Genomic DNA, 24,315 nt, shown 5'->3' with positions numbered 1-24,315 from the left:
AGAAGGAGTGTGCGTCCATCACATAGTACATGATTTCCACCCAGCCCTCCAGCGTTATCACCTGTCAACAGAAGGGGAGAGTTACATTCACATCCAAGCAGCGTTGCCTCGGGGAGAAGACACTTTGGTATCCACTATCCACTTTGGTTACAAAAATAGGAAGGCAGATTACTATCTAAATGGCGTCAAGTTGGGGAAAGGGGAAGTACTACGGGATCTGGGGGTCCTTGTACATCAGTCTATGAAAGTAAGCATGCAGGTACAGCAGGCAGTGAAGAAAGCGAATGGCATGTTGGTCTTTATAACAAGAGGAATCGAATATAGGAGCAAAGAGGTTCTTCTGCAGTTGTACAGAGCCCTAGTGAGACCACACCTGGAGTATTGTGTGCAGTTTTGGTCCCCTAATTTGAGGAAGGATATTCTTGCTATTCAGGGAGTGCAGAGTAGGTTTACAAGGTTAATTCCCGGGATGGCGGGACTGTCATATGCTGAGAGAATGGAGCAGCTGGGCTTGTACACTCTGGAGTTTAGAAGGATGAGAGGATATCTCATTGAAACATAAGATTGTTAAGGGTTTGAGGCAGGAAACATGTTCCCGATGTTGGGGGAGTCCAGAACCAGGGGCTACAGTTTAAGAATAAGGGGAAAGCCATTTGGAACAGAGACGAGGAAACACTTTTTCTCACAGAGAGTGGTGAGTCTGTGGAATTCTCTGCCTCGGAGGGCGGTGGAGGCCGGTTCTCTGGATGCTTTCAAGACAGAGCTAGATAGGGCCCTTAAAGATAGCGGAGCCATGGAACATAGAAACATAGAAAATAGGTGCAGGAGTAGGCCATTCGGCCCATCGAGCCTGCACCGCCATTCAATATGATCATGGCTGATCATCCAACTCAGTATCCTGTACCCCCTTTCTCTCCATACCCCCTGATCCCTTTAGCCACAAGGGCCACATCTAACTCCCTCTTAAATATAGTCAGGGGATATGGGGAGAAGGCAGGAACGGGGTACTGATTGGGGATGATCAGCCATGATCACATTGAATGGCGGTGCTGGCTCGAAGTGTCGAAGGGCCTACTCCTGCACCTATTTTCTATGTTTCTAAGTTTCACAAGGTGGCACAGTGCAGGGCAGCCGACTACTGTTGACACATACCACAAGTGGGCCCTGTTGTGATGAAACTCATGCAATGAGTTCACCAGGTCAATGGGTCAGGAGTACCTGAAAGATGACAATCCAGGCGTAGCCAATGTTGTCGAAGTTAATGGCACCCTTGTGGGGGTTCTTGTCTCCAGTCTGGCAGGCAGTGTAGTAGCGGTTCCAGTTGACGCAGCCCCCCGTGACGTTGAGCTCCTGGCCCAGCGCGGCGTAGTAGTAATAGTCGTCCTTGTCCAGGCAGCAGACGTGCCCATTGTCCCTCAGCGCCGGGATCTCATGGCACCCCATGATCCCGTTGTCTCCGGACAGGGAGCAGATGAAGGGCGTCTCGTCGTCCTTTCCGGGGTGGTAGTACTGAGGCAGGGCAAGGCCGTTGTACCTGTGGGCAAGCAGAAGCAGGCTGAGGAGGCCTGGATTGTCTACTTGTGGGGGTGGGGGGGGGGGGGGGGGGGGTCGGAGGGGGAGCCCGGTGGAGAGGAGTCACGGGCTTGGTTGTGTTCATAGCAGGGGTTGGGACTTGTACAGAGAGGCTGCGGCCCATGAAGTGGTGAGAGTGGGTCCTGTATAGTAGTGATGATGGGCCTGTGTAGTAGTGAGGATGCAGCCAGAGTAGTAGTGAGGCTGGGCCTGTGGAGTAGTGAGGCTGGGGCCTGCATAGTAGTGAGGCTGGGGCCTGTATAGTTGTGAGGCTGGGGCCTGCATAGTAGTGAGGCTGCGGCCTGTGTAGTAGTGAGACTGGGGCCTGTATAGTTGTGAAGCTGGGGCCTGTATTGATGTGAAGCTGGGGCCTGTATAGTTGTGAAGCTGGGGCCTGTATTGATGTGAAGCTGGGGCCTGCATAATAGTGAGGCTGCGGCCTGTATAGTTGTGAGGCTGCGGCCTGTATTGTTGTGAAGCTGGGGCATGTGTAATAGTGAGGCTGGGCCTGTGTAGTGGTGAGGCTGGGCTGAGAGCTTGGCCTACGCAATCGACCCCATTGGTGAGTGAGAGGAGTTTCAGAGATACGGTGTGGAAACAGACCCTTCAGTCCGCACTGACCATTGATCACCCCGTACTCTAGCTCCATCATAAGCACGCAGTCACAGGGAGATTGTAAAAACTCCACACAGACAGCACCCAAGGTCAGGATTGAACCCAGTACCCTGGCATAGTAAGGCAGCAACTCTCCCCCACTGTGTCACCCAGCTGCGGGACGGAGGGATGTGGCTAGGAACTGAGAGAGTTGCCAGGACTTGAGGGCCTGAGGTCGGGGAGGCTCGGACTGTATTCCTTGGAACGCAGGAGTCATAGAGTCATAGAGAAATATAGTGTGGAAACAGGCCTTTCGAACCCAGCTTGCCCACACTGGCCAACATGTCCCAGCTACACTAGTCCCACCTACCCGCATTTGGTCCATATCCCTCCAAACCTGTCATATCCATGTACTTGTCTAACTGCTTCTTTAATGTTGGGATAGTCTCAACTACCTCCTCTGGCAGCTTGTTCCATACACCCACCACTATTTGTGTGAAAAAGGTTACCCCTCAGATTCCTATTATATCTTTTCCCATTCACCTTAAACCTATGTCCTCTGGTCCTCGATTCCCCTACTCTGTGCAAGAGACTGAGCATCTACCCGATCTATTCCTCTCATGATCTTATACACCTCTATAAGATCACCCCTCATCCTCCTGCACTCCAAGAAATCGAGTCCCAGCCTACTCAACCTCTGCCTATAGCTCACACCCTCTAGTCCTGGGAGAATGAGAGATGATCTCATAGATAATGAATCTCAATATGGGTAGAAGGGTACTCCAAAGACGTACAGGTATGCATGTATTGGCTTGGCCAGCGTAGAAATTGTCCCTAGTGTGTGTAGGATAATGTTAATATGTGGGGATCGCTGGTCGGCATGGACTCGCTTGGCCAAAGGGCCTGATTCCACTCTGTGTCTCTCAAAGTAAGGTTACGGGGTCCAAGTGTGTGAGCTGGCCTGATGGATCCCTGGGGAGGAGATTGTCCTTCATCAAACACCACGCCGGTGAAGTTGCTTGTCATTATTTGAATAATTTAACTCCACAACACGGGATGCCACACAATCTGATGAATTATTCACAATGTTGATGACTTTCAAAGCTCCCATTTTTAATCTCTTCCCATCAAGGATGGGGGAGGACCTCATTGCTGTGACCGCATAAGCATTATCACTTAATGGGAGTGGATAGAAGGTGACCCCCTTGCCAGCTTTCTCCCCCCCCCCCCCCCCCCCCCCCCCACCCCCCAACTACAATGTCTGAAGGATCCCGACCTGAAAGGTCACCTATCCGTGGCAAAAACAGGAAAGCAGACTATTATCTAAATGGTGGCCGACTAGGAAAAGGGGAGATGCAGCGAGACCTGGGTGTCATGGTACACCAGTCATTGAAAGTGGGCATGCAGGTGCAGCAGGCAGTGAAGAAAGCGAATGGTATGTTAGCTTTCATAGCAAAAGGACTTGAGTATTGGAGCAGGGAGGTTCTACTGCAGTTGTACAAGGTCTTGGTGAGACCACACCTGGAGTATTGCGTACAGTTTTGGTCTCCAAATCTGAGGAAGGACATTATTGCCATAGAGGGAGTGCAGAGAAGGTTCACCAGACTGATTCCTGGGATGTCAGGACTGTCTTATGAAGAAAGACTGGATAGACTTGGTTTATACTCTCTAGAATTTAGGAGATTGAGAGGGGATCTTATAGAAACTTACAAAATTCTTAAGGGGTTGGACAGGCTAGTTGCAGGAAGATTGCTCCCGATGTTGGGGAAGTCCAGGACAAGGGGTCACAGCTTAAGGATAAGGGGGAAATCCTTTAAAACCGAGATGAGAAGAACTTTTTTCACACAGAGAGTGGTGAATCTCTGGAACTCCCTGCCACAGAGGGTAGTCGAGGCCAGTTCATTGGCTATATTTAAGAGGGAGTTAGATGTGGCCCTTGTGGCTAAGGGGATCAGAGGGTATGGAGAGAAGGCAGGTACAGGATACTGAGTTGGATGATCAGCCATGATCATATTGAATGGCGGTGCAGGCTCGAAGGGCCGAATGGCCTACACCTGCACCTAATTTCTATGTTTCTATGTTTCTATGTTTCTCCAGAGATGCTGCCTGACCCGCTGAGTTACTCCAGCACTTGCTCAAGATCCCAGCGTCTGCACTTCCTTGAGCCCACTGACCACAACACTACCTCACAGCACTCAATTTTTCACTTCTGAGGGGTACGGTGGCACAGCAGTGGAGTTGCTGCCTCACAGCGCCAGTGACCCGGGTTTGATCCTGACCATGGGTGCTGTCTGTACGGAGTTTGTACGTCCTCCCTATAACAGCCAGGGTTTTCTCCGGGTGCTCCGGTTTCCTCCCACATTCCAAAAACGTACATGTTTGCAGGTTAATTGGCTTTAGTAAAATTGTAAATTGTAAATTGTCCCTGTTGTGTGTAAGATACTGATAGTGTACGGGGATCGCTGGCTGGCACAGACTTGGTTGGGCCGAAGGGCCTCTTTCCACACTGTATCTCTGAAGCCTAAAATCACCTGTCCATGTTCTCCAGAGGAAGAGAACGAGAGAGAGAAAGAGGGAGAGAGAGAGAGAAAGAAAGAGGGGGAGAGAGGGAGGAAGAGAGGGAGAGGGAGAGGGAGAGGGGGGGAGGGGGAGGGGTGGGAGAGGGGGAGGGGTGGGGGAGGGGGAGGGGTGGGGTTTGGGCGGGTGGTGAAGACTCACAGGGTGAGGTTCTCCTCCAGGTAGCAGCGGTTGCGCAGGAGCCCGGCCCACAGCTGCACGCCGATGATGCCGAAGATGAAGAAGACGAAGAAGCAGAGGAGGAGGACGTTGCCCAGCATGGGGAGCGTGTCGAGCAGCAGGTTGACCAGGATCCGCATACCTGGGCACGGCAGGGAGAGAGTCCCCGTCACCACAGGGGGGCAGCAGCCTCCAGCTCCGATACACCAGCCACATAACCCCCCCCCCCCCCCGCCCAGCCTCATGCCCCCCCACCACACTGCCCAGCCTCCCGCCCCCCCCACACCGAATCCCCGTGCCCAGCCCCCCCCTCCCACCCCCTCCCCATACCCCATCAAACCCTTCCTCCAACCTCACCCGCTCCCCCCCCCCCCACCGAAACCCCGTGCCCAGCCCCCCCCCCCCCCTCCCCCTCCCCCACCCCCCCTAGGGACCCATCGAATCCCCTGTCCATACCCCATAAGTCTCTCCCCCACCACCTATCTCCCCCTTCCCCCCCTTCGCCCCACCCCCCTATGGATCCCTCCCAACCCGAACCCCACTATTCCCCCCCCCCGCTCCCCCCACCCACCTCCCATCGAATTCCCTGCCCACACCCCATAAATCTCTCCTCCACACCCCATCTGCCCCGCACCCCGCCCCCCTCCCTCCCACACCACCCACCCACCAAACCCTCCCTCCCAACCCCCATCAGGCCCCCCCCCTTCACCCCCCCCCCCCCCCACTGAGCACCCGGAGAAAACCCACGTAGGTCACGGGAAGAACGTACAAACTCCGTACAGACAGCACCCGCAGTCAGGATGGGACCCGGGTCTCTGGCGCCGTGAGGCAGCAACTCTACCGCTGCGCCCCCCCCTTGCCGCCATTCCCCTGTCACTTCCCTCAACTCGAGTCCCACCTCACTCCTTCCTTCCTTCCTTCCTTCCTTCCCATCCCTGTCCCCCTTCAACAACCCCACCTCCCCCTCCCCTCACCCTGTACCCAGCTACTTCTCTCCAGCTGTCATCAGGCAACGGAACCATCCCACCACAACCAGAGAGCAGTGCTGAACCACTATCTACCTCAATGGAGACCATCGGACTATCCTTGATCGGACCTTGCTGGCTTTACCTTGCACTGAACGTTATTCCCTTATCATGTCTCTATCTACACACTGCAAATGAATCGATTACAATCACTAATGTGAAGCACTTTGGCCAACGAGAGTTGTTTTTAAATGTGCTATAGAAATAAAATTGACTTGACTTGACTTGTGTTGTCTTTCCACTAGCTGGATAGCACGCAACACAAAAGCTTTTCACTGTACCTCGGTACACGGGACAATAAACGAAACTGAACTACGCTAACTAAACTCTCACCCCTGGCCCGACTTTCCTCTCTCCACTACCTTCTAATCTTCCCTCGCTCCATTGCCCTCTCCTTCCCTGACCCACCTCCCCTCTCTGTCCCCTCTGACCTCCGCCCCGCCCCCATCTCCCTCCATCCTCCGCTGAGCTGCCACCGAACCGCAGGTAGGTGAACGCCAACGTCAGGAGTCAAGGTTGGGTAAGAAGAGGGAATGCTTACGACTCGTCGAAAACAGTAATTAAGAAAATAAATTAGCTTCCACGAAAATTGAAAGTTAACCAATTCGGAGATAATGGCGTGTTTCATGTTAAAGCAGGCTGAGTAATTAGATCGAGGATTATGACGATCCGCGTGCTGAAAGGCTGTGGGATGCGTCTGTGTAACACGAATGGGTTTTACAATTCCCTTAATGAAGATAGAATCTATTAGCGGTCCCCTGCCACTTCATCTTCTGGCATCTGAGTACTTTGCTGCTGTTTTATTTCCATTAAGGTAACAAGATACATGGAAGCATCACGGCTTTTTGCTTCAGAGAGGCAGCTGGCTCCCGCTCGAAGCAGGAAGACGCGTGGGAACGATTGAAAAGGCCATTCCCTGCTATCCCTCATCGGCACAGCGGCCAGCAAACATAGTCACTCTGGGGCAAACGGAAAACGCCGATCGGCGACTGTTTCTTGGTTTCTTGGTTTCTTGGTCCTCCAAAATATTCCAAATGGCATTTAAACTGGAGGTGGTGAAGGGAGGACTTCAGCCAGAAAGGGTTTTTGGGAAGAAAGAGCTACTTTAAATTTAGTTGCATCTGGTTGGGTAACTATGGTAGGGTGAAGATTATTCCATGCTTTAATTGTGCGGGGGAAGAACAAGTAGCTGTTCAGCAAACAGCCCAGGAAAATCAGGCCGCATTTGGAGTACTGCGAACAGTTTTGGGGCCCCCATATCTGAGGAAGGATGTGCTGGATCTGGAGAGAGGGTCCAGAGGAGGTTTACATGAACGATCCCGGGAATGAGTGGGTTAACATATGGTGAGCGTTTGACAGCCCTGGGCCTGTACTCGCTGGAGTTTAGAAGAATGAGGAGTGGGGGGGGTCATTGAAATGGGGAGAAGGCAAGCACGGATTATTGATTGGGGACGATCAGCCATGATCACAATGAATGGCGGTGCTGGCTCGAAGGGCCGAATGGCCTCCTCCTGCACCTATTTTCTATGTTTCTATGAGAACATACAAACAGACAGCACCCGTAGTCAGGATTCTATGTACCAAATAGTGAAAGGCTCAAGATAAAGTTGATGTGGAGAGGATATTTCCACTAGTGGGAGAGTCTAGGACTAGAGGTCACAGCCTCAGAATTATCTATCTCTCCCTCCTAACCTCATTCTCATGACTTCTCCCCATAACCTCTGACACCCGTACTAATCAAGAATCTGTCTATCTCTGCCTTAAAACTATCCACTGACTTGGCCTCCACAGCCTTCTGTGGCAAAGAATTCCACAGATTCACCACCCTCTGACTAAAGAAATTCCTCCTCATCTGCTTCCTAAAAGAACGTCCTTTAATTCTGAGGCTGTGACCTCTATCCTAGACTTTCCCATGAGTGGAAACATCCTCTCCACATCCAGGGTGATTCAAATTTAAAATTTAAATTTGAGTAAATTTTAGGAGCAAAATGGCGTGATCAGGATAGTGCTGCCTGAAAATGTTGCGGAGTGGAATTCAACAGGGAACTCCAAGAGGGAATTGTGTTTATATTTTAAATAGGTATCAAGTTGAAAGAACTAGCATAGGTACGATGGGCTGAATGGCCAGTCGCGGGGTCCATAGCTGGTTGCAGTATGTGACCTTTAGGAGGTTTTAGATAGGCACATGGAAGTGTAGGTTATAGAAGACCACTCCCTCTTCTCCCCTCTCCCATCAGGCAAAAGGTACAGAAGTGTGAAAACGCACACCTCCAGATTCAGGGGCAGTTTCTTCCCAGCTGTTATCAGGCAACTGAACCATCCTACCACAACCAGAGAGCAGTCCTGAACTACTATCTACCTCAATGGTGACCCTCGGACTATCCTTGATCGGACTTTGCTGGCTTTACCTTGCACTGAATGTTATTCCCTTAAGGGCCTGTACCACTTGGGCGTCATTTGCGCGTAATTTATGCGATCATTTGCGCGTCACAACGCATGACGTGCGCACGGTGCGTGGTGACGTAGGCAGGGACGTGTGGTCGCGCACGGCGCCCCAGGATTTTGGGATTCACAAAATCTTTGCGCGCCATCTGTGTGACACGCAAATATCGCCCAAGTGCGACAGGCCCTTTACCATATATCTATATGCTGTAAATGGCTCGATTGTAAGCACATATTTTCTTTCCGCTGGATAGCGGGCAACAAAAAAGCTATTCACTGTAGCTTGGTCCACGTGACAATAAACTAAACTGAAGTTGTCGAATTAAAGAACTACAGATGCTGGTTCATACCAAAGATAGACACAAAGTGCTGGAGTAACTCAGTGGGCCAGGCAGCATCTCTGGAGAAAAGGGATGTGTGACATTTCAGGCCGGGACCCTTCTTAAGACTGTAATATGGCTCATGTACATACAGGCAGTTCATCTCGGCATCATGTTTGGCCCACTGCGGTACGCACAAACTCCATACGGACAACACCTGTAGCCAGACGACCCAAGGTTAGGATCGAACCTGGGTCTGCATGTGCATGCAGGTGAGATCAGTTTTAACTTGGTAACCCTTGGTGGCGTGGCTGATCCAAGGCCCCAGTCTCTTTGGCAGTGTGGGTTCGAATCCCACCGCTGCCATCGTTTTCGGGCAGCACAGTGGCGCAGGGGTAGAGTAGTTGCCTTACAGCGGGTACGATCACATGCCTTATGCATGGAGTTTGTACGTTCTCCCCGTGACCGCGTGGGTTTTCTCCCGAGATCTTCGGTTTCCTCCCACACTACGTACAGGTATGTAGGTAAATTGTCCCTAGTGTGTGTAGGACAGTGTTAATATGCGGGATCGTCGGTGGGCTGATGGTCCTGTTTCCGTGCTACATCTCTAGACTATACTTGGGCCTAGGGCCTGGTCCTGTGCTGGACTGTTCTACCTGCTACATACTTCATCCCAGTGAGTTCAACCTGTTGCTTTGGCCTCTTTGTTTCGTTTTGGCTTAGCTCTCTCCTGACTTTTCAAAATGTCCTCCTCAGACAGTTCAATTGACTGCGAACCCTGTTTGAACCCAGATGGCAATGCAGCTGGAACCATGGGCCGCTTGCCAACCCGTCAGCTCGCCCTGTTCAATTATCATCCTCTCAGTCTGCAAAGTGAATCCCACAGAGTCGGATCCCACGGAGACAGTGAAGCATCAAGAACAGAGGGCCCTTCGGCCCACCACACGTTGCCAGATTAAAACTGGTCTCACCTGCATGTCCATGGACACCCAAGTTCAATCCTGCCCTCGGGTCCTCCTGCTGCGGGTGCTGTCCCTTGCGGAGTTTGTCCCTTCCCCTTGTGACCCGCGGTGGGTGGGCCAAAAGGCCCATCTCCACGCTGCATCATCTCCAAGGATGCAAGGAACTGGTTTATAAAACAAAAATGGCGCAAAGTGCTGGAATAACTCAGTGGATCGGGCAGTATCGCTGGAGAACATGGACAAGTGACATTTTGTGTCAGGACCCTTCTTGGGGGGGGGGGGGACTGAGGTAAAGGGGGGGGGGGTGAGAAAGCTGGAAGAGAGGAGGGGCAGGACAAAGCCTGTCAGGGAATAAGATGATACCAGTCAGGGAGTTCCTCGCTAGGAAGATGGGTGGACAAAGGCCAGAGATGGTTAGACTGAAGGTATGAGACTGGAGGGTTGAAGAGATGCATTCGGTGAAGCCAGAGGAAAGGATATACGTGGAAGGGGAGGGGGGTGGGAAAAATAGGTGCAAGCAGGATGGAGGGGGGGGGGGAGGATATGAAGGAAACGAGGGGGTCACATGTGGAGGTAAATGGACAGACAATATTTCTGGTCGGGATCCTGTTTCAGATTCAATGTAAAAGTCATGTTGAGTTTATTCAGCACCATGGACAGGGCCGCTGAGCCTTTGTGTGGGAAGGAACTGCAGATGCTGGTTTAAACCGAAGATAGACACAAAAAGTTGGAGTAACTCAGCGGGACAGGCAGCGTCTCTGGAGAGAAGGGATGGGTGACGGCACCCATTCTTTTGCCTAGCTTCAGTGTAAACCAGCATCTGCAGTTCTCTCCTACACCGTATGAATATGGAATTGTCCAAACTTAAGTGACATCCACTGCCCTCTCTCCCATTCCTGTGCCAACCCCCAGCCATTTCCTGGATGGTACGGACTTGGTGGGTCTCAGGGCCTGTTTCCGTGCTGTATCTCTAAACGACACTGAACTAAACTAAATGTACAGTTATGGAAAAGAAGAGGGCTTTGGTATAAGACTTTACAATATAATATAACAAGTATAAGTGGTATATGACTTTACAATACTTTTTACAATATTACAATATACTTCTCTGTGGATTGTCACCTTGTCGTGGTGGAGAAGCTTGTGTGGACCTGGGATCCTGAGAGCGGTGCCGTCTGGAGCAATGCTCCTGGTAGGGCCACCCATGGCGGTAAGGTCGAGGGGGAGGTCTCTGACAAAGAGCAATCCAACCAAGACCTCAACGGTGGAACAGGTGGAGGACGATGGCTGACCTTAGTGGAGCGTCACAACGGCTGGGCAGAAAAGGGTCTCCGGTCGTCTTGGACTCCATGCTACTGGATCCTGACCCAGATCTGTCAAGGACCGTGGGGTGGCTGTCTGTGCACCAGTCTCCCCACGTTAAACAAAGTCACGCACAGGCGTCCTCCATATAGGGAATAGCACCCTGGAGACACCCATGGTCAGCCGTGACCGAAGGGGGCCAACGAAGATGACTATATTACAATAGTTACAGTTGCAGAACACAAAGATTTACAAGGGTGTTGCCAGGACTTGAGGGCCTGTGCTACAGGGAGAGGTTGAGCAGGCTGGGACTGTATTCCTTATGCCCCTGTCCCACTTAGGAAACCTGAACGGAAACCTCTGGAGACTTTGCGCCCCACCCAAGGTTTCCGTGCGGTTCCCGGAGGTTGCAGGTGGTTGCCGGAGGTTGCAGGTAGTGGAAGCAGGTAGGGAGACTGACAAAAACCTCCGAGAACCGCACGGAAACCTTGGGTGGGGCGCAAGGTCTCCAGGGGTTTCGGTTCAGGTTTCCTAAGTGGGACAGGGGCATTAGAGTGCAGGAGGATGAGAGGGAATCTTATAGAGGTGTATAATATTATGAGGGGAATAGATAGTGGAGATGCACCAAGACTTTGGCCCAGAGTTAGGGGATCAAAAAAAAAACCCCTATCACACACACATTAGGGACAATTTACAATCTTTTACCTAAGCCAATTAACCTACAGTTGGAGTGTGGGAGGAAACCGGAGCACTCGGAGAAAACCCACGGGGTCATGGGGAGAACGTGCAAACTCCACACAGACAGCACCCGTGGTCAGGATCGAACCCGGGTCTCTGACGCTGTGAGGCGGCAACTGTGCCACCGTGCCGCCCCACAATGAAGGTAAAGAGAAGGTGGCAGTGAGCTGGGCACAACTGGCATGAAGGCAGAGAGAGAGAGTTGTTCCAGCATAATGTAGGTTAAAGCAGTCCTGGAGGCATTGATGTTCAAAGCTTCACCAAGATATTTGCTCATTTCAGCTCTGTCACATTGAAGCACAAGGTGGATGATGGTTCCTGCAGTCAACATCAAGGCAAGAGGACGACAAGTCATCAAATGTCAAGGCCTTGTGTTTACTTCGCAACTTGTGAAATCCCTCCAAGATATCTGATGGATATAGATGTCTCTGAAGCCAGCTACTAGTTTAGTTTGAAGGTAGACACACCAAATGCTGGAGTAACTCAGCGGGACAGGCAGCATCTCTGGAGAGAAGGAATGGGTGACGTTTTGGGTCGAGACCCTTCCTCAGATCCTCGACCCAATCCTTCTCTCCAGAGATGCTGTCTGACCCGCTGAGTTACTTCAATTCTTCAGATTGATTGGTTTAGAGATCCAGCGTGGAAACAGGCCCTTCGGCCCACCGAGTCCGCGCCGACCAGCGATCCCCGCGCATTGACGCTATCATCCGCGCACCGGAGACAATTGTCACATTTTTGTACCAATCCAATCAACCTACAAACCTGTACGTCTTTGGAGAGCGGGAGGAAACTGAGGATCTTCGAGAAAACCTACGCAGGTCACGGGGAAAACGTAGAAACTCCGCGCAGACAGGAGCCGTAGTCAGGATCGAACCCGCATATCTGGCGCTGTAAGGCAACAATTCTACCGCTGCGCCACCATGACGCCCTATTGTAAAAAGCCGAAAACAAGATTCGATCAACTGCGATGTTCCATTTAATTAGGCCTAATAGCCCTGGCCCACGGTACGAGTTCATTCCAAGAGCTCTCCCGAGTTAAAAAAAATCAAAATCGTGGTAAGCACGGAGAATGAACGTAGCGGGTACGTCGGAGCTCGGGGACGTCTCTCAGCGCTAACGGAAGGTACTCGGGAAGACTCGCTAACGGCTAGCTTAGACTAGCTAGTCGAAGCTAAGACTAGCTTCAACTAGCTACGACTAACTACGACTAACTTCAGGAAAATTGGACACCGAATGGTGGAGAGTGAAGACGATCTCCTTCGACCTCCCTTCGACCTACCTTTGACTACGTTGAAGACTATCTACGACTACCTTCGATTACCCTCGATTACCTACGTCTAACACTCCGACCTACTACCGACTACTACGACTAAACCTACAAGTAAAAAAAGTAGCGTTTTTTTTTCCATGGCGACCTTTTTTTACTCGCGGGCATTTTTTTAACATATTGAAAAAATACGCCGCGACCTAGCTGAGGCCTCGAGTACGCGGAGACCACTCTCGAACTTGAAGGAGAGTTACGAAGACCTCCTGCAACCTCGTGTCGACCATGCTGCGAGTATGAGTCGAGGGCAAACTCGCCAGAACTCGCGGATTAGCTCGCCCAAGTGGGACAGGCCCAGCTTTTTCTGTCTATCTCCAGAGATGATGCCTGATCCACTGAGTTACTCCAGCACTTTGTGTCTTTTTTATGCGTGATCGCTGTGCTGGCCAGAAGTCAGATGACATGTTGGTGCTGCAGAGTAACCCACTGGACTTCACATTGGATTATTGCTACTGTTCCTCACCCAGGGAATTAACACGGGTCCCAGGGCGATCAAAGCAAGATTTCTCTGACCCAGCAAACTCCTGTTGTGGCCGGAAGCAGATGAAATGAGTGGTGAAGCAGACATTGCTGAATAAATAAATCAGTCAGTTTCTCTGCCACAGCTATCTGAAAGACGTTTCCAGTTTAAAGGGAAGCACTAAATACTCGTAATGTCTTTGCTGTGTGACAAGTAGTAATAATACTTATGTGTCCGTAAACATAATCGTTCAGTTTCAACTCAGCGGGTCAGACAGCATCTCTGGAGACGAGTAGGTGACGATTCAGGTCGAGACCCTTCTTCTCACCCTATAATTTTTCTCCAGAGATGCTGTCTGACCCGCTGAGTTACTCCAGCTTTTTGTGTCTACTGCTTAAATCAGCATCTGCAGTTCCTTCCTACATTCCTCTCTCCAAATTGTGTATTGTTGCTTTTGTTTCATTTTATTTATATGTTTGTAATTTGCTTGTTTTAACTGTAAGGTGTCCTTGAGTGTCCTGAAAGGCACCCATGAATAAAATGCATTATTAATATTATTATTATTATTATTACATAATAGCTTAGTTTAGTTAAGTTTAGAGATACAGCGCGGAAACAGGCCCTTCGGCCCTTGAGTCCGTGCCGACCAGCGATCCCCCCGCACATTAACTCTTTTTACACACACTAGGGACAATTTACATTTATGCCAAGCCAATTAACCTGCAAACCTGCACGTCTTTGGAGTGTGGGCGGAAACCGGAGCACCCGGAGAAAACCCACGCAGGTCACGGGGAGAACGTACAAACTTGATACAGGCAGCACCCGAGGTCAGGATCGAACCTGGATCTCTGGCGCTGGCAGGCAACAGCTCTACCCGCTGCGCCACCGTGCCGGCCAAAGCCCAATTGCTTGAAATCACTAAAGACAGACAGAGAATGCAGGAGTAACTCAGCGGGACAGGCAGCATCTCTGGAGAGAAGGAATGGGCGATGTTTCGGGAGGAGACACCTTCTTCAGACTGAGGGGGCAGTGAAGAACGAAGAAGGGTCCCGACCCGAAACGTCACCCATCCCTTCTCTCCAGAGACGCTCCCTGTCCCGCTGAGCTACTCCAGCTTTTTGTGTCTATCTTCGGTTTAAACCAGCGTCTGTAGTTCCTTCCGACACATGTAAAAATGGGACGTGGGCGGACATTTCTCACAGTTTCATTGTTTAGTGCGCATTTGAAAAAAAAATCCTCTCGCCTATCGCACGAGATCTGGAAGTGATAGGGGAAAGCTTCAAACCGATGAATCAGACAAAACGAGCTCCTTATCTTTGCCAAGCAGAACTGTTGAACGGTTCAGAGAGCAGGCAGCCATTTAATGTGATGTTATCGGAGGCGGCAGAACGCCGCAGTGTACTAATCCTGATTAATAACTGGCATGGCCCAGTCTGCTTCTACAGGTTGACAGCTCTCCTGATAACTTCCCAGAGACACCTCCATGATGCAGTGGGAACATCCCCTCTGCCTCCACTCTCAGCTATCTGACAGCTGTGGCAGTCGGTCGGATGTGGGTTCAATCCCCACCCCCAGAGACCTCAGCTCAAAGTCTGACGCGGTCCTCCATGTTGGAAAATCCCACAACGCTAACAGATTGTCAGATCGTTTATTTAAGGTAGACAAAAGCAAAGAACCTATAGCGGAGCAAGATAGACCACTCCTGCTAAATGCAATGGGCTGACGTGTAGTACGCAACGGAGTGGAACGTGGGCCTTTTTTTCATCCATTTCAGTAACCCGACCCGACCCGACCCGACCCGCAGTGTAATCAACGTTGCGGGGGAACAGTTTGTGTTAATAAATTATAATTCTGAAAATGAGAAGATTTTTCCCAAAGAGTTTTTATTTTTACGAGGATGTTTCCGTAACCAGCTTCCGTCTCCGCACTAGTATCTTTGCTCCGCTACGGGATCTTTGGTGCGGAGATGGAAGCCGGTTACGGAAATGGGGGCGAAAATCGCCCATGAATCTGCCCATGACCGTACCACGTCTTTTTCGTCGAGTGATCGATCTTGCTTGCTATAGGATCTTTGGACAAAAGTGCTGGAGAAACTCAGCGGGTGCAGCAGCATCTATGGAGTGAAGGAAATAGGCGACGTTTCGGGCCGAAGCCCTTCTTCAGACTGATCGCTTATTTAGTTTAGTTCCGCGGTACGGCACGGACCGCAGGCTCCGACAACTCGGCCCACCGGGTCCGCGCCGACCAGCGATCCCCGCACATGAACACTATCCTACACCCACTAGGGACAACCATTCCATTTACCAAGCCAATTAACCCACAAACCCGCACGGTTTTGGAGTGTGGGCGGAAACCGGAGCACCCGGAGAAAACCCACGCAGGTCACGGGGAGAACGAACAAACTCCGTACAGGCAGCGCCCGTAGTGGGGATCGAACCCGGGTCTTCGGTGCCGCATTCGCTGTAAAGCGGCAACTCTACCGCTGCGCCACCGCGACCAGTTCAGTTTAGTTTATTGTCACGTGTACCGAGGTACGGTGAAATCCTGGGGGAAATATTCTGACCCTCGCAATGCCTCTCATGATTTTATATCCCCTTATCAGATCCCCCATCAGCCTCCGGTGTTCCGCGGAAAACGATCCAGTCTCTCCTCAGAGATAAGACTCTCCGGGTAAACCTATTCTGCGACTCTCTCCGAAGCATCCACATCCTCCCTGCAACGGGGCAACCAGAAAAGGTCTCTCATTTTCTAATCCCTTCACGTAATATATTCAGAACAAGAAAGGTTTTTTACACAAGAACACTCTGAGCCGAGTTCTATTGTCAAGGAGCTGTGAATGCTCAATAGTCTTTCAGAGCGATGGAATCAGTAAAAGGCCATAGAGTGCTGGAATAACTCAGCGGGTCAGGCAGCTTCTCTGGAGAATACGCGGAATGCTGGTCGAGACCCTTCTTCAGTGATTGTAAGGGGGGGGGGGGAGAGGGTTAAGAAGAAGGCTGGAAAAGGGGGGTAAGGCCTGGGTCGCCGCGGCGCTGGAACTCCGGTATGCTGGGACCTGCCAATTGAACATCGCGGACCTGCGGGTCTGTGGAGCGGCCAGCTGCGGGCGGCGGCGCTGACTTTAACATCGGGAGCCTGGGATCTCTTGCTGAGATTGCCAGTGTGTTGGAGCTCCATCCAGCGCGGCCTGTCGGCTTCGGAAGCCGCGGTCTCCGGTAAGGAAGCAGCCGTTCCAGGCACCCCAAGCCGCTGAGAGGGTTCTCCCGACGCCGGAGCACCATCGCCCGGCGAGCGGGCCCAAAACATCGGGCCCCATAGCGGCGACTGCGGAGGCCTCAATAGGCCCGACTATGGGTGAACAAGTGGATGGGGACTGGACTTTGTGCCTTCCCTCACAGTGGGAACCATTGTGGGGGGATGTTTTTATGTTTTCATGTTAAACTTCTTCTTTAATGTTATGTTGTATTTTTATTAATGTGCTGCATGGATATCTGAATTTCCCCTGAAAATGGAGATTAATAAAGTATTTATTTTTATTATTTTTATTATTATTATTATTATTATTATTATTATTATTTTTATTATTATTTTTATTATGATTATTATGATTATTATTATTATTATTATTATTATTATTATTATTATTATTATTATTATTATTATTATTATTATTATTATTATTATTTATTGGCTGGAGTGTGGCAGGGATTAGGTCGACACAGGCGAGGGGTGTTTTTTTGACAGGCGGATGGTTGGGACAAAGGGCCAGAGATAAGAACAGCAGGTGTGAGACAGGTTTAAAGAGTTGTGAATTGTGAAGCTGGGAAGGTGGAAGGGGGGGGGGGCAGTAGCAAGGGGGATGGGGTGGAGTTGGGAGGCCAGGATGGGCTCAAAGAATGTAGGGTTCTGGCAGGGGAGTAGAACAGATGGAAAACCATCGTAATGTTATTGGGCGGCAGAGACCGGCGCGGTGGCACAGCGGTAGTTCTTTAGTGCATCCCTGACAGTTCTCACTGATCTCCTAAGCTCTCAGCTGCACTCATTTTGACACCGTACTATGTGATAACATTGACACTCTGTTACATAGACTGCTTGAAATTGAGGACCCATCATACGGCACGGTGGCGCAGCGGTAGAATTGCCGCCTTGCTGCGCCAGGGACCCGGGTTTGATCGGGCCCAGCGCAAATTGGAGGAACAAAGAAATGTAGAAAATAGGTGCAGGAGTAGGCCATTCGGCCCTTCAAGCCAGCACCGCCATTCAATATGATCATGGCTGATCATCCCAAATCAGTACCCCGTTCCTGCTTTTTCCCCAATATCCCTTGATTCCATAAGCCCTAAGAGCTCTATCTAACTCTCTCGTGAATGCATCCATTGAATTGGCCTCCGCTGCCATCTGTGGCAGAGAATTCCACCCATTCATGGCTCTCTGGGTGAAAACGTTTTCCAGACTCGGAAAGTCACCCATTCCTTCCATCTAGAGATGCTGCCGGTCCCAACAGCACCTCATATTGTGTTTGGGTAGCTAACACCCCCAGCGGTATGAATATGGAATTCTCTAACTTCAAGTAGCCCTTGCTTTCCCTCTCTCTCCCTCCCCCTCCCCAGTTCTCTGACCAGTCTGTTTAAGAAGGATCTGCAGATGCTGGAAAATCGAAGGTAGACAAAAATGCTGGTCGAAACTCAGTGGATGAGGCAGCATCTATGGAGCAAAGGAAACAGGCAACCTTTCCAGTCTGAAGAAGGGTTTTGGCCCGAAACATTACCTATTTCCTTCGCTCCATAGATGCTGCCTCACCCGCTGAGTTTTTGTCTATCTCTGACCAGTCTGATTACTGGCCCCCTGATTACATTTTATCTCTGTATGCTTCATTGTCACCTTCTCCCAGCTAGCAACGGTCTACTCTACATTTTCCTTGAACCTCATCTCTTTCGATCTCTTACACGTCCTTATCTCTGTGGCTCCCTCTCCCCTGACGATCAGTCTGAAGAAGGGTCTCGACCCGAAACGTCACCCATTCCTCCTCTCCAGAGACGCTGCCTGACCCGCTGAGTTACTCCAGCGTTATGTGTCTGCCTTCGGTGAAAACCAATCCACATTGGACATGTTGCTACATGCAGACGTTTTCGATCGGGTTGATGAGCACAATCACGCGTGTATTAAAAACCACCTAATAATCACTTCAAAAGAAAATTAATATTATTTACCCAAGCCACTGATATTAAATGACATGTACATCCATATCAGTATAAAAATAGCACTTGGAACATAAGTCTTGTCTATATGCAAATTGCTATGTCGCACTTCAAAAAAAAACATGAATTAGTTGCAAAATTAGGGAGCATCTCACTCTGCAACTAAAAGATACCTTTTACCACTGGAGTTAGTCCACTTTAGCTTAGTCTTTACTTTAGGCTTTAGAGTACAGCGCAGAAACAGTCCCTTTGGCCCACTGAATCCTACCCCGTGCACTAGCACTATCCTATACACTAAGGACAATTTACAATTTTACCGAAGCCATTTGACTTACAAGTTGAATTAAAAAAATCTGAAGAAAGGTTCCGACCCAAAACGTCACCTATTCCTTTTCCCAGAGATGCTGCCTGGCCCGCTGAGTTACTCCAGCTATTTGTGTCTACGCAATTTGGGGGTGAACCCGCATCTGCAGGTCCTTCCCACACAACCTACAAATCTACATGATTTTGGAGTGCGGGTGGAAACCGGAGCACCCGGAGAAAAAACCCACGCGGTTACAGGGAGGACGTGCAAACTCCACACAGGCAGCATCCGAGGTCGGGATCGAACCCGAGTCTCTGGCGCTGTGAGGCTGTAGCTCTACCCGCTGCGTCCATTAGGTTATCTGTAACCTCTAGCCGGCTTTAGCTAGTCACGTTTTAGCCAGAGTTGAAGGAAGTGGGGAGATTCCCCCACCTAGAAATGATCAAAACGTTTTAAATCTGCAATTGTTCGCTGATTGATTGGTAGCAACCATAGCAGGGGAAAACATGAACGTTTTACCCCCCTTCTCATCAGACGAGAAAAAGAAAATCATTTGAAAATGGTTGGCGCAGCGGTAGAGCGACAACCTTACAGCACCAGGGTCCTGGGTTCGATCCTGACCAGAGGTACTCATCTGTACGGACTTTGTACGTTCTCCCCGTGACCCGTGTGGGTTTTCTCCAAGATCGTCAGTTTTCTCCCACACTCCAAAGATGCGCAGGTTTGTAGGTTAATTGGCCTAGTGTAAATATTGTCCCTAGTGTGTGTGTGTGTGTAGGGGAGTGTTAATATGCGGGGATCGCTGGTCAGCACGGACTCGGTGGGCCCAAGTGCCTGTATCCGCGCTGTATCTCTAAAACTAAACTAGACTAAACAATAGACAATAGACAATAGGTGCAGGAGTAGGCCATTCGGCCCTTCGAGCCAGCACCGCCATTCAACGTGATCATGGCTGATCATCCCCAATCAGTACCCCGTTCCTGCCTTCTCCCCCATATCCCCTGACTCCGTTATCTTTAAGAGCCCTATCTAGCTCTCTCTTGAAAGCATCCAGAGAACCGGCCTCCACCGCCCTCGGAGGCAGATAATTCCACAGACTCACCACTCTCTGTGAGAAGAAGTTTCCTAAATGGCTTACTCATTCTATTTTTAAGAGCCGTATCTAGCTCTCTCCTAATAATACATTGCCCCCTATATGGAATAATGCTTCCCTGGAAAGTACAAACTAACCCTAGGCAGAGAGGAGCGTGTATGAAGGAACTGCAGATGCTGGTTTACACCGAAGATAGACACAAAATGCTGGAGTAACTCAGCGGGTCAGGCAGCATCTCTGGAGAGAAGGAAGGGGTGACGTTTCGGGTCGAGACCTTTCTTCAGCCATTCCTTCTCTCCAGAGATGCTGCCTGTCTCACTGAGTTACTCCAGCATTTTGTGTCTATCCTCTGGGCAGAGAGGATGTAGCTTCTGCCTTCCCCATTTCTTTCCGCTGTGATTTTGCCTGTTGTTAGTGAACCCAACGAAGCGTGGATCAGGACTGAGTTTGATTTTCATCGTGGATCATTGCAAAAATCAATGGAAATTAAAATAGAGAGCAGAATGTTATTGGCTAATTTTCATCAATATACATTCAAAATTATCGCCATCGGGCCGACTCTTCTGGAGCTTCCAATAGATTGCTTTGGGCCTACACGGTGGAGTTGCCGCCTCACGGAGCCAGAGACCCGGGTGCTGTCTGTACGGAGTTTGCACGTTCTCCCTGCGACCACGTGGGTTTTCCCCGGGTGCTCCGGTTTCCTCCCGCACTCCAAAGACGTGCAGGTTGGTCGGTTCATTGACTTCGGTAAAATTGAAAAATGATCTCTCGAGTGTAGGATAGTGTTAGAAGAGTATGGGGGTCGGTGGGCCGAAGGGCCTGTTTCTGCAGGGACTTGAAAATGGCACCAAACTGGCTACATTGTACACTGTCTCAGTGTACTAATGCTACACATTCGCACTGTATCTGAGATGCCCATCACATGATGTATCGAAGTGCTACTTCTATAGTGATACTTATGCTGAATGGTATACGAAAATGAATTTCACTGTAGATAGACACAAAAAGCTGGAGTAACCTCAGCGGGTCAGACTTGAGTCTGAAGAAGGGTCTCGACCCAAAATGTCTCCTATTCCTTTTCTCCAGAGATGCTGCCTGTCATTACTCCAGCTTTTTGTGTCCATCTTCGGATTAAACCAGCATCTGCAGTTCCTTCTTACACAGTTTAAGAATAAGGGGTAAGCCATTTAGAACGGAGACGAGGAAACACTTCTTCTCACAGAGAGTGGTGAGTCTGTGGAATTCTCTGCCTCAGAGGGAGGCAGGTTCTCTGGATGCTTTCAAGAGAGAGCTGGATAGGACTCTTAAAAATAACGGAGTCAGGGGATATGGAGAGAAGGCAGGAACGGGGTACTGATTGGGGATGATCAGCCATGATCACATTGAATGGCGGTGCTGGCTCGAAGGGTCGAATGGCCTACTCCTGCACCTATTGTCTATTGTCTATTAATTTCACTGTACCCCGCCAAAATCATGAGAGGAATAGATCAGGTAGATGCACAGTCTCTTGCCCAGAGTAGGGGAATCGAGGACCAGAGGACATAGGTTTGTGAAGGGGAAAAGATTTAATAGGAATCCGAGGGGTAACTTTTTCACTCAAAGGGTGGTGGGTGAATGGAACAAGCTGCCAGAGGAGGTAGTCGAGGCTGGAACTAATCCATCGTTTAAGAAACAGTTAGACAGGCACATGGAGAGGACAGGTTTGGAGAGATATGGACCAAACACAGGCAGGTGGGACTAGTGTAGCTGGGACATGTTGGCCGGTGTGGGCAAGTTGGGCCAAAGGGCCTGTTTCCACGCTATGATTCTATGTGACAAATAAAGAACTGTACCATACAATAGAAAGACACAAAAACCTGGAGTAACTCTGCAGGACGGGCAGCATCTGTGGAGAGAAGGAACGGGTGACGTTTCCTCATACCATATCTCTAAAGTCGAGAGGCGTCTGTTGTACACTTCACCCAGGGGTCTGATGTGGAACCAGCCTAGTGTAAGGTCGCCAGTGTAAGTGAGTCAGAGCGGAAGGCTGGCCTGAATCCGATATCTCTGACCTTTACAACAATTGCCCAGCCAAGCTAAGTGCCGACATTATCAATCGCGAGATCCAAAATAACTCTGACCTATCATTTTTTTTTTGGCAGGCTGGCAAACCTGAATTAATTCATCTTTCAGCACAGGCGTCTGCACCTCTCCCTGTTGATGCCTGACGTTCCCAAAGCACCAGAGCGGAGAGGTTCAGCAAGCACCTCTCAGCAAATGGTATGTTAGCATTCATAGCAAAAGGATTTGAGTATAAGAGCAGGGAGGTTCTACTGCAGTTGTACAGGGTCTTGGTGAGACCACACCTGGAGTATTGCGTACAGTTTGGTCTCCTAATCTGAGGAAAGACATTCTTGCCATAGAGGGAGTACAGAGAAGGTTCACCAGACTGATTCCTGGGATGGCAGGACTTTCATATGAAGAAAGACAGGATAGACTCGGCTTGTACTCGCTAGAATTTAGAAGATTGAGGGGGGAATCTTATAGAAACTTACAAAATTCTTAAGGGGTTGGACAGGCTAGATGCAGGAAAATTATTCCCGATGTTGGGGAAGTCCAGAACTAGGGGTCACAGTTTAAGGATAAGGGGGAAGTCTTTTAGGACCGAGATGAGAAAATCATTTTTTACACAGAGAGTGGTGAATCTGTGGAATTCTCTGCCACAGAAGGTAGTTGAGGCCAGTTCATTGGCTATATTTAAGAGGGAGTTAGATGTGGCCCTTGTGGCTAAAGGGATCAGGGGGTATGGAGAGAAGGCAGGTACAGGATACTGAGTTGGATGATCAGCCATGATCATATTGAATGGCGGTGCAGGCTCGAAGGGCCGAATGGCCTACTCCTGCACCTATTTTCTATGTTTCTATGTTTCTAACCTGGGTTTGGATGTGGTGGAAGGAACTGCAGATGCTGGTTGAAACCGAAGGTAGGCACAAAAAGCTGGAGGAGTTAAGGGCCTGTCCCACTTGCCGATTTTTCTCGGCGACTGCCGACGTCATATCAGTGTCGCCAAAAGATTTCAACATTTCAAAAACCCGCGGCGACAAAAAATATGTCGCGACACTTGAAAAAAACACGGCACGTCAACACGCCTCAAATATGTCGGTGACCTGATACGTCAGTCAATGATGCAGGCAATCGCCGAAAAAAAATCGCCAATTGGGATAGGCCCTTAACTCAGAGGGTCAGACAGCATCTTTTTTGTCTTGTTTAGTTAAACATTTGGTTATTAGGTTGTGTTATGTGTTGGGGTGAAACAGGGCTTTCTGTCTCTCCCTTCGGGGGAATGCGACTTTCTTGTCGTATCCCCCTTCTCTTCCCCCGTCTGAGCTGAGGCCTAATGGTGGAGCTGGCGGCCTCCAACCTGCGACCGACCTCGAGGATCCGGAGGTAGAGCCAGCCAGGACTTACTAACGCGAGGCTGGCCGTCTTCGAGCTGCGGCGGCGTTCGGGCAGCGGTACGACTCGGCGCTCCGGTGAGGGTGGACGGCGCGGGGCTGAGCTACTCCTAGTGAGAGCGGCCCGGTGCGGGGCTGGAAGGCGCTCCCGTGTGGGCGGCCCGGCTCCCGGCTGGAAGGCGCTCCCGTGTGGGCGGCCCGGCTCCCGGCTGGAAGGCGCTCCCGTGTGGGCGGCCCGGCTCCCAGCTGGAAGGCGCTCCCATGTGGGCGGCCCGGCTCCCGGCTGGAAGGCGCTCCCGTGGGGGCGGCCCGGTGCGGGGCTGAGACGCTTCCCGTGTGGGCGGCCCGGTGCGGGGCGGAGACGGTGCTCCGGTGGCTGAGGCGGCGTTCTGGCGGCGGCGACCTGAATCCGGGGCTCGGCCGCGGGCCAGTGGATGACATCGTCGGGAGCTCGCGGGTCACAGGTTGATGCCTGTTTTCCGGAGCTCCCGTGGCAACAACTGCGTCCGCTGGACTGGAGGGCGCAGCTTCGACCACCCCCGGGCCGCGGAGCTTGAACCGCGGGACTGACTTACCATCGCCCGGTGGGGTATCACCTCAGCGCAGAGGGAGAAGAGGAGGGAAGAGACAGCAACCCTAAGACTTTTGCCTCCATCACAGTGAGGAGGTGCTTGGTGAACTCACTGTGGTGGATGTTAATTTGTGTTTATTGTGTGTTGTTTATTATTACATGTGTGGCTGCAGGCAACGACATTTCGTTCAGACCGAAAGGTCTGAATGACAAATAAAGGATTCAATTCAATTCAATCCA

The 24,315-nt window shown here is 50.6% G+C and overlaps 1 protein-coding gene across 1 annotated transcript in view; it reads right to left on the bottom strand.

Moving 5' to 3' along the window:
• The window catches only part of cacna1i (calcium voltage-gated channel subunit alpha1 I), a 252,978-nt gene that overhangs the window by 157,175 nt on the left and 71,488 nt on the right, over nt 1-24,315 (bottom strand). The window contains exons 3-5 of the mRNA XM_033013140.1: nt 4,885-5,044; nt 1,219-1,534; nt 1-61 (exon numbers count right to left, since the gene is read on the bottom strand). The exon at nt 1-61 is cut by the window's left edge and continues 32 nt beyond it. Of these exons, the coding sequence (XP_032869031.1) occupies nt 1-61; nt 1,219-1,534; nt 4,885-5,044 (537 nt within the window). The remainder of the gene's footprint in view (nt 62-1,218; nt 1,535-4,884; nt 5,045-24,315) is intronic.

The sequence above is a fragment of the Amblyraja radiata genome, chromosome 38, assembly GCF_010909765.2.
Source record: "Amblyraja radiata isolate CabotCenter1 chromosome 38, sAmbRad1.1.pri, whole genome shotgun sequence".
Lineage (NCBI taxonomy): Eukaryota > Metazoa > Chordata > Chondrichthyes > Rajiformes > Rajidae > Amblyraja > Amblyraja radiata.
This window is presented reverse-complemented; position numbering and strand designations above follow the sequence as displayed.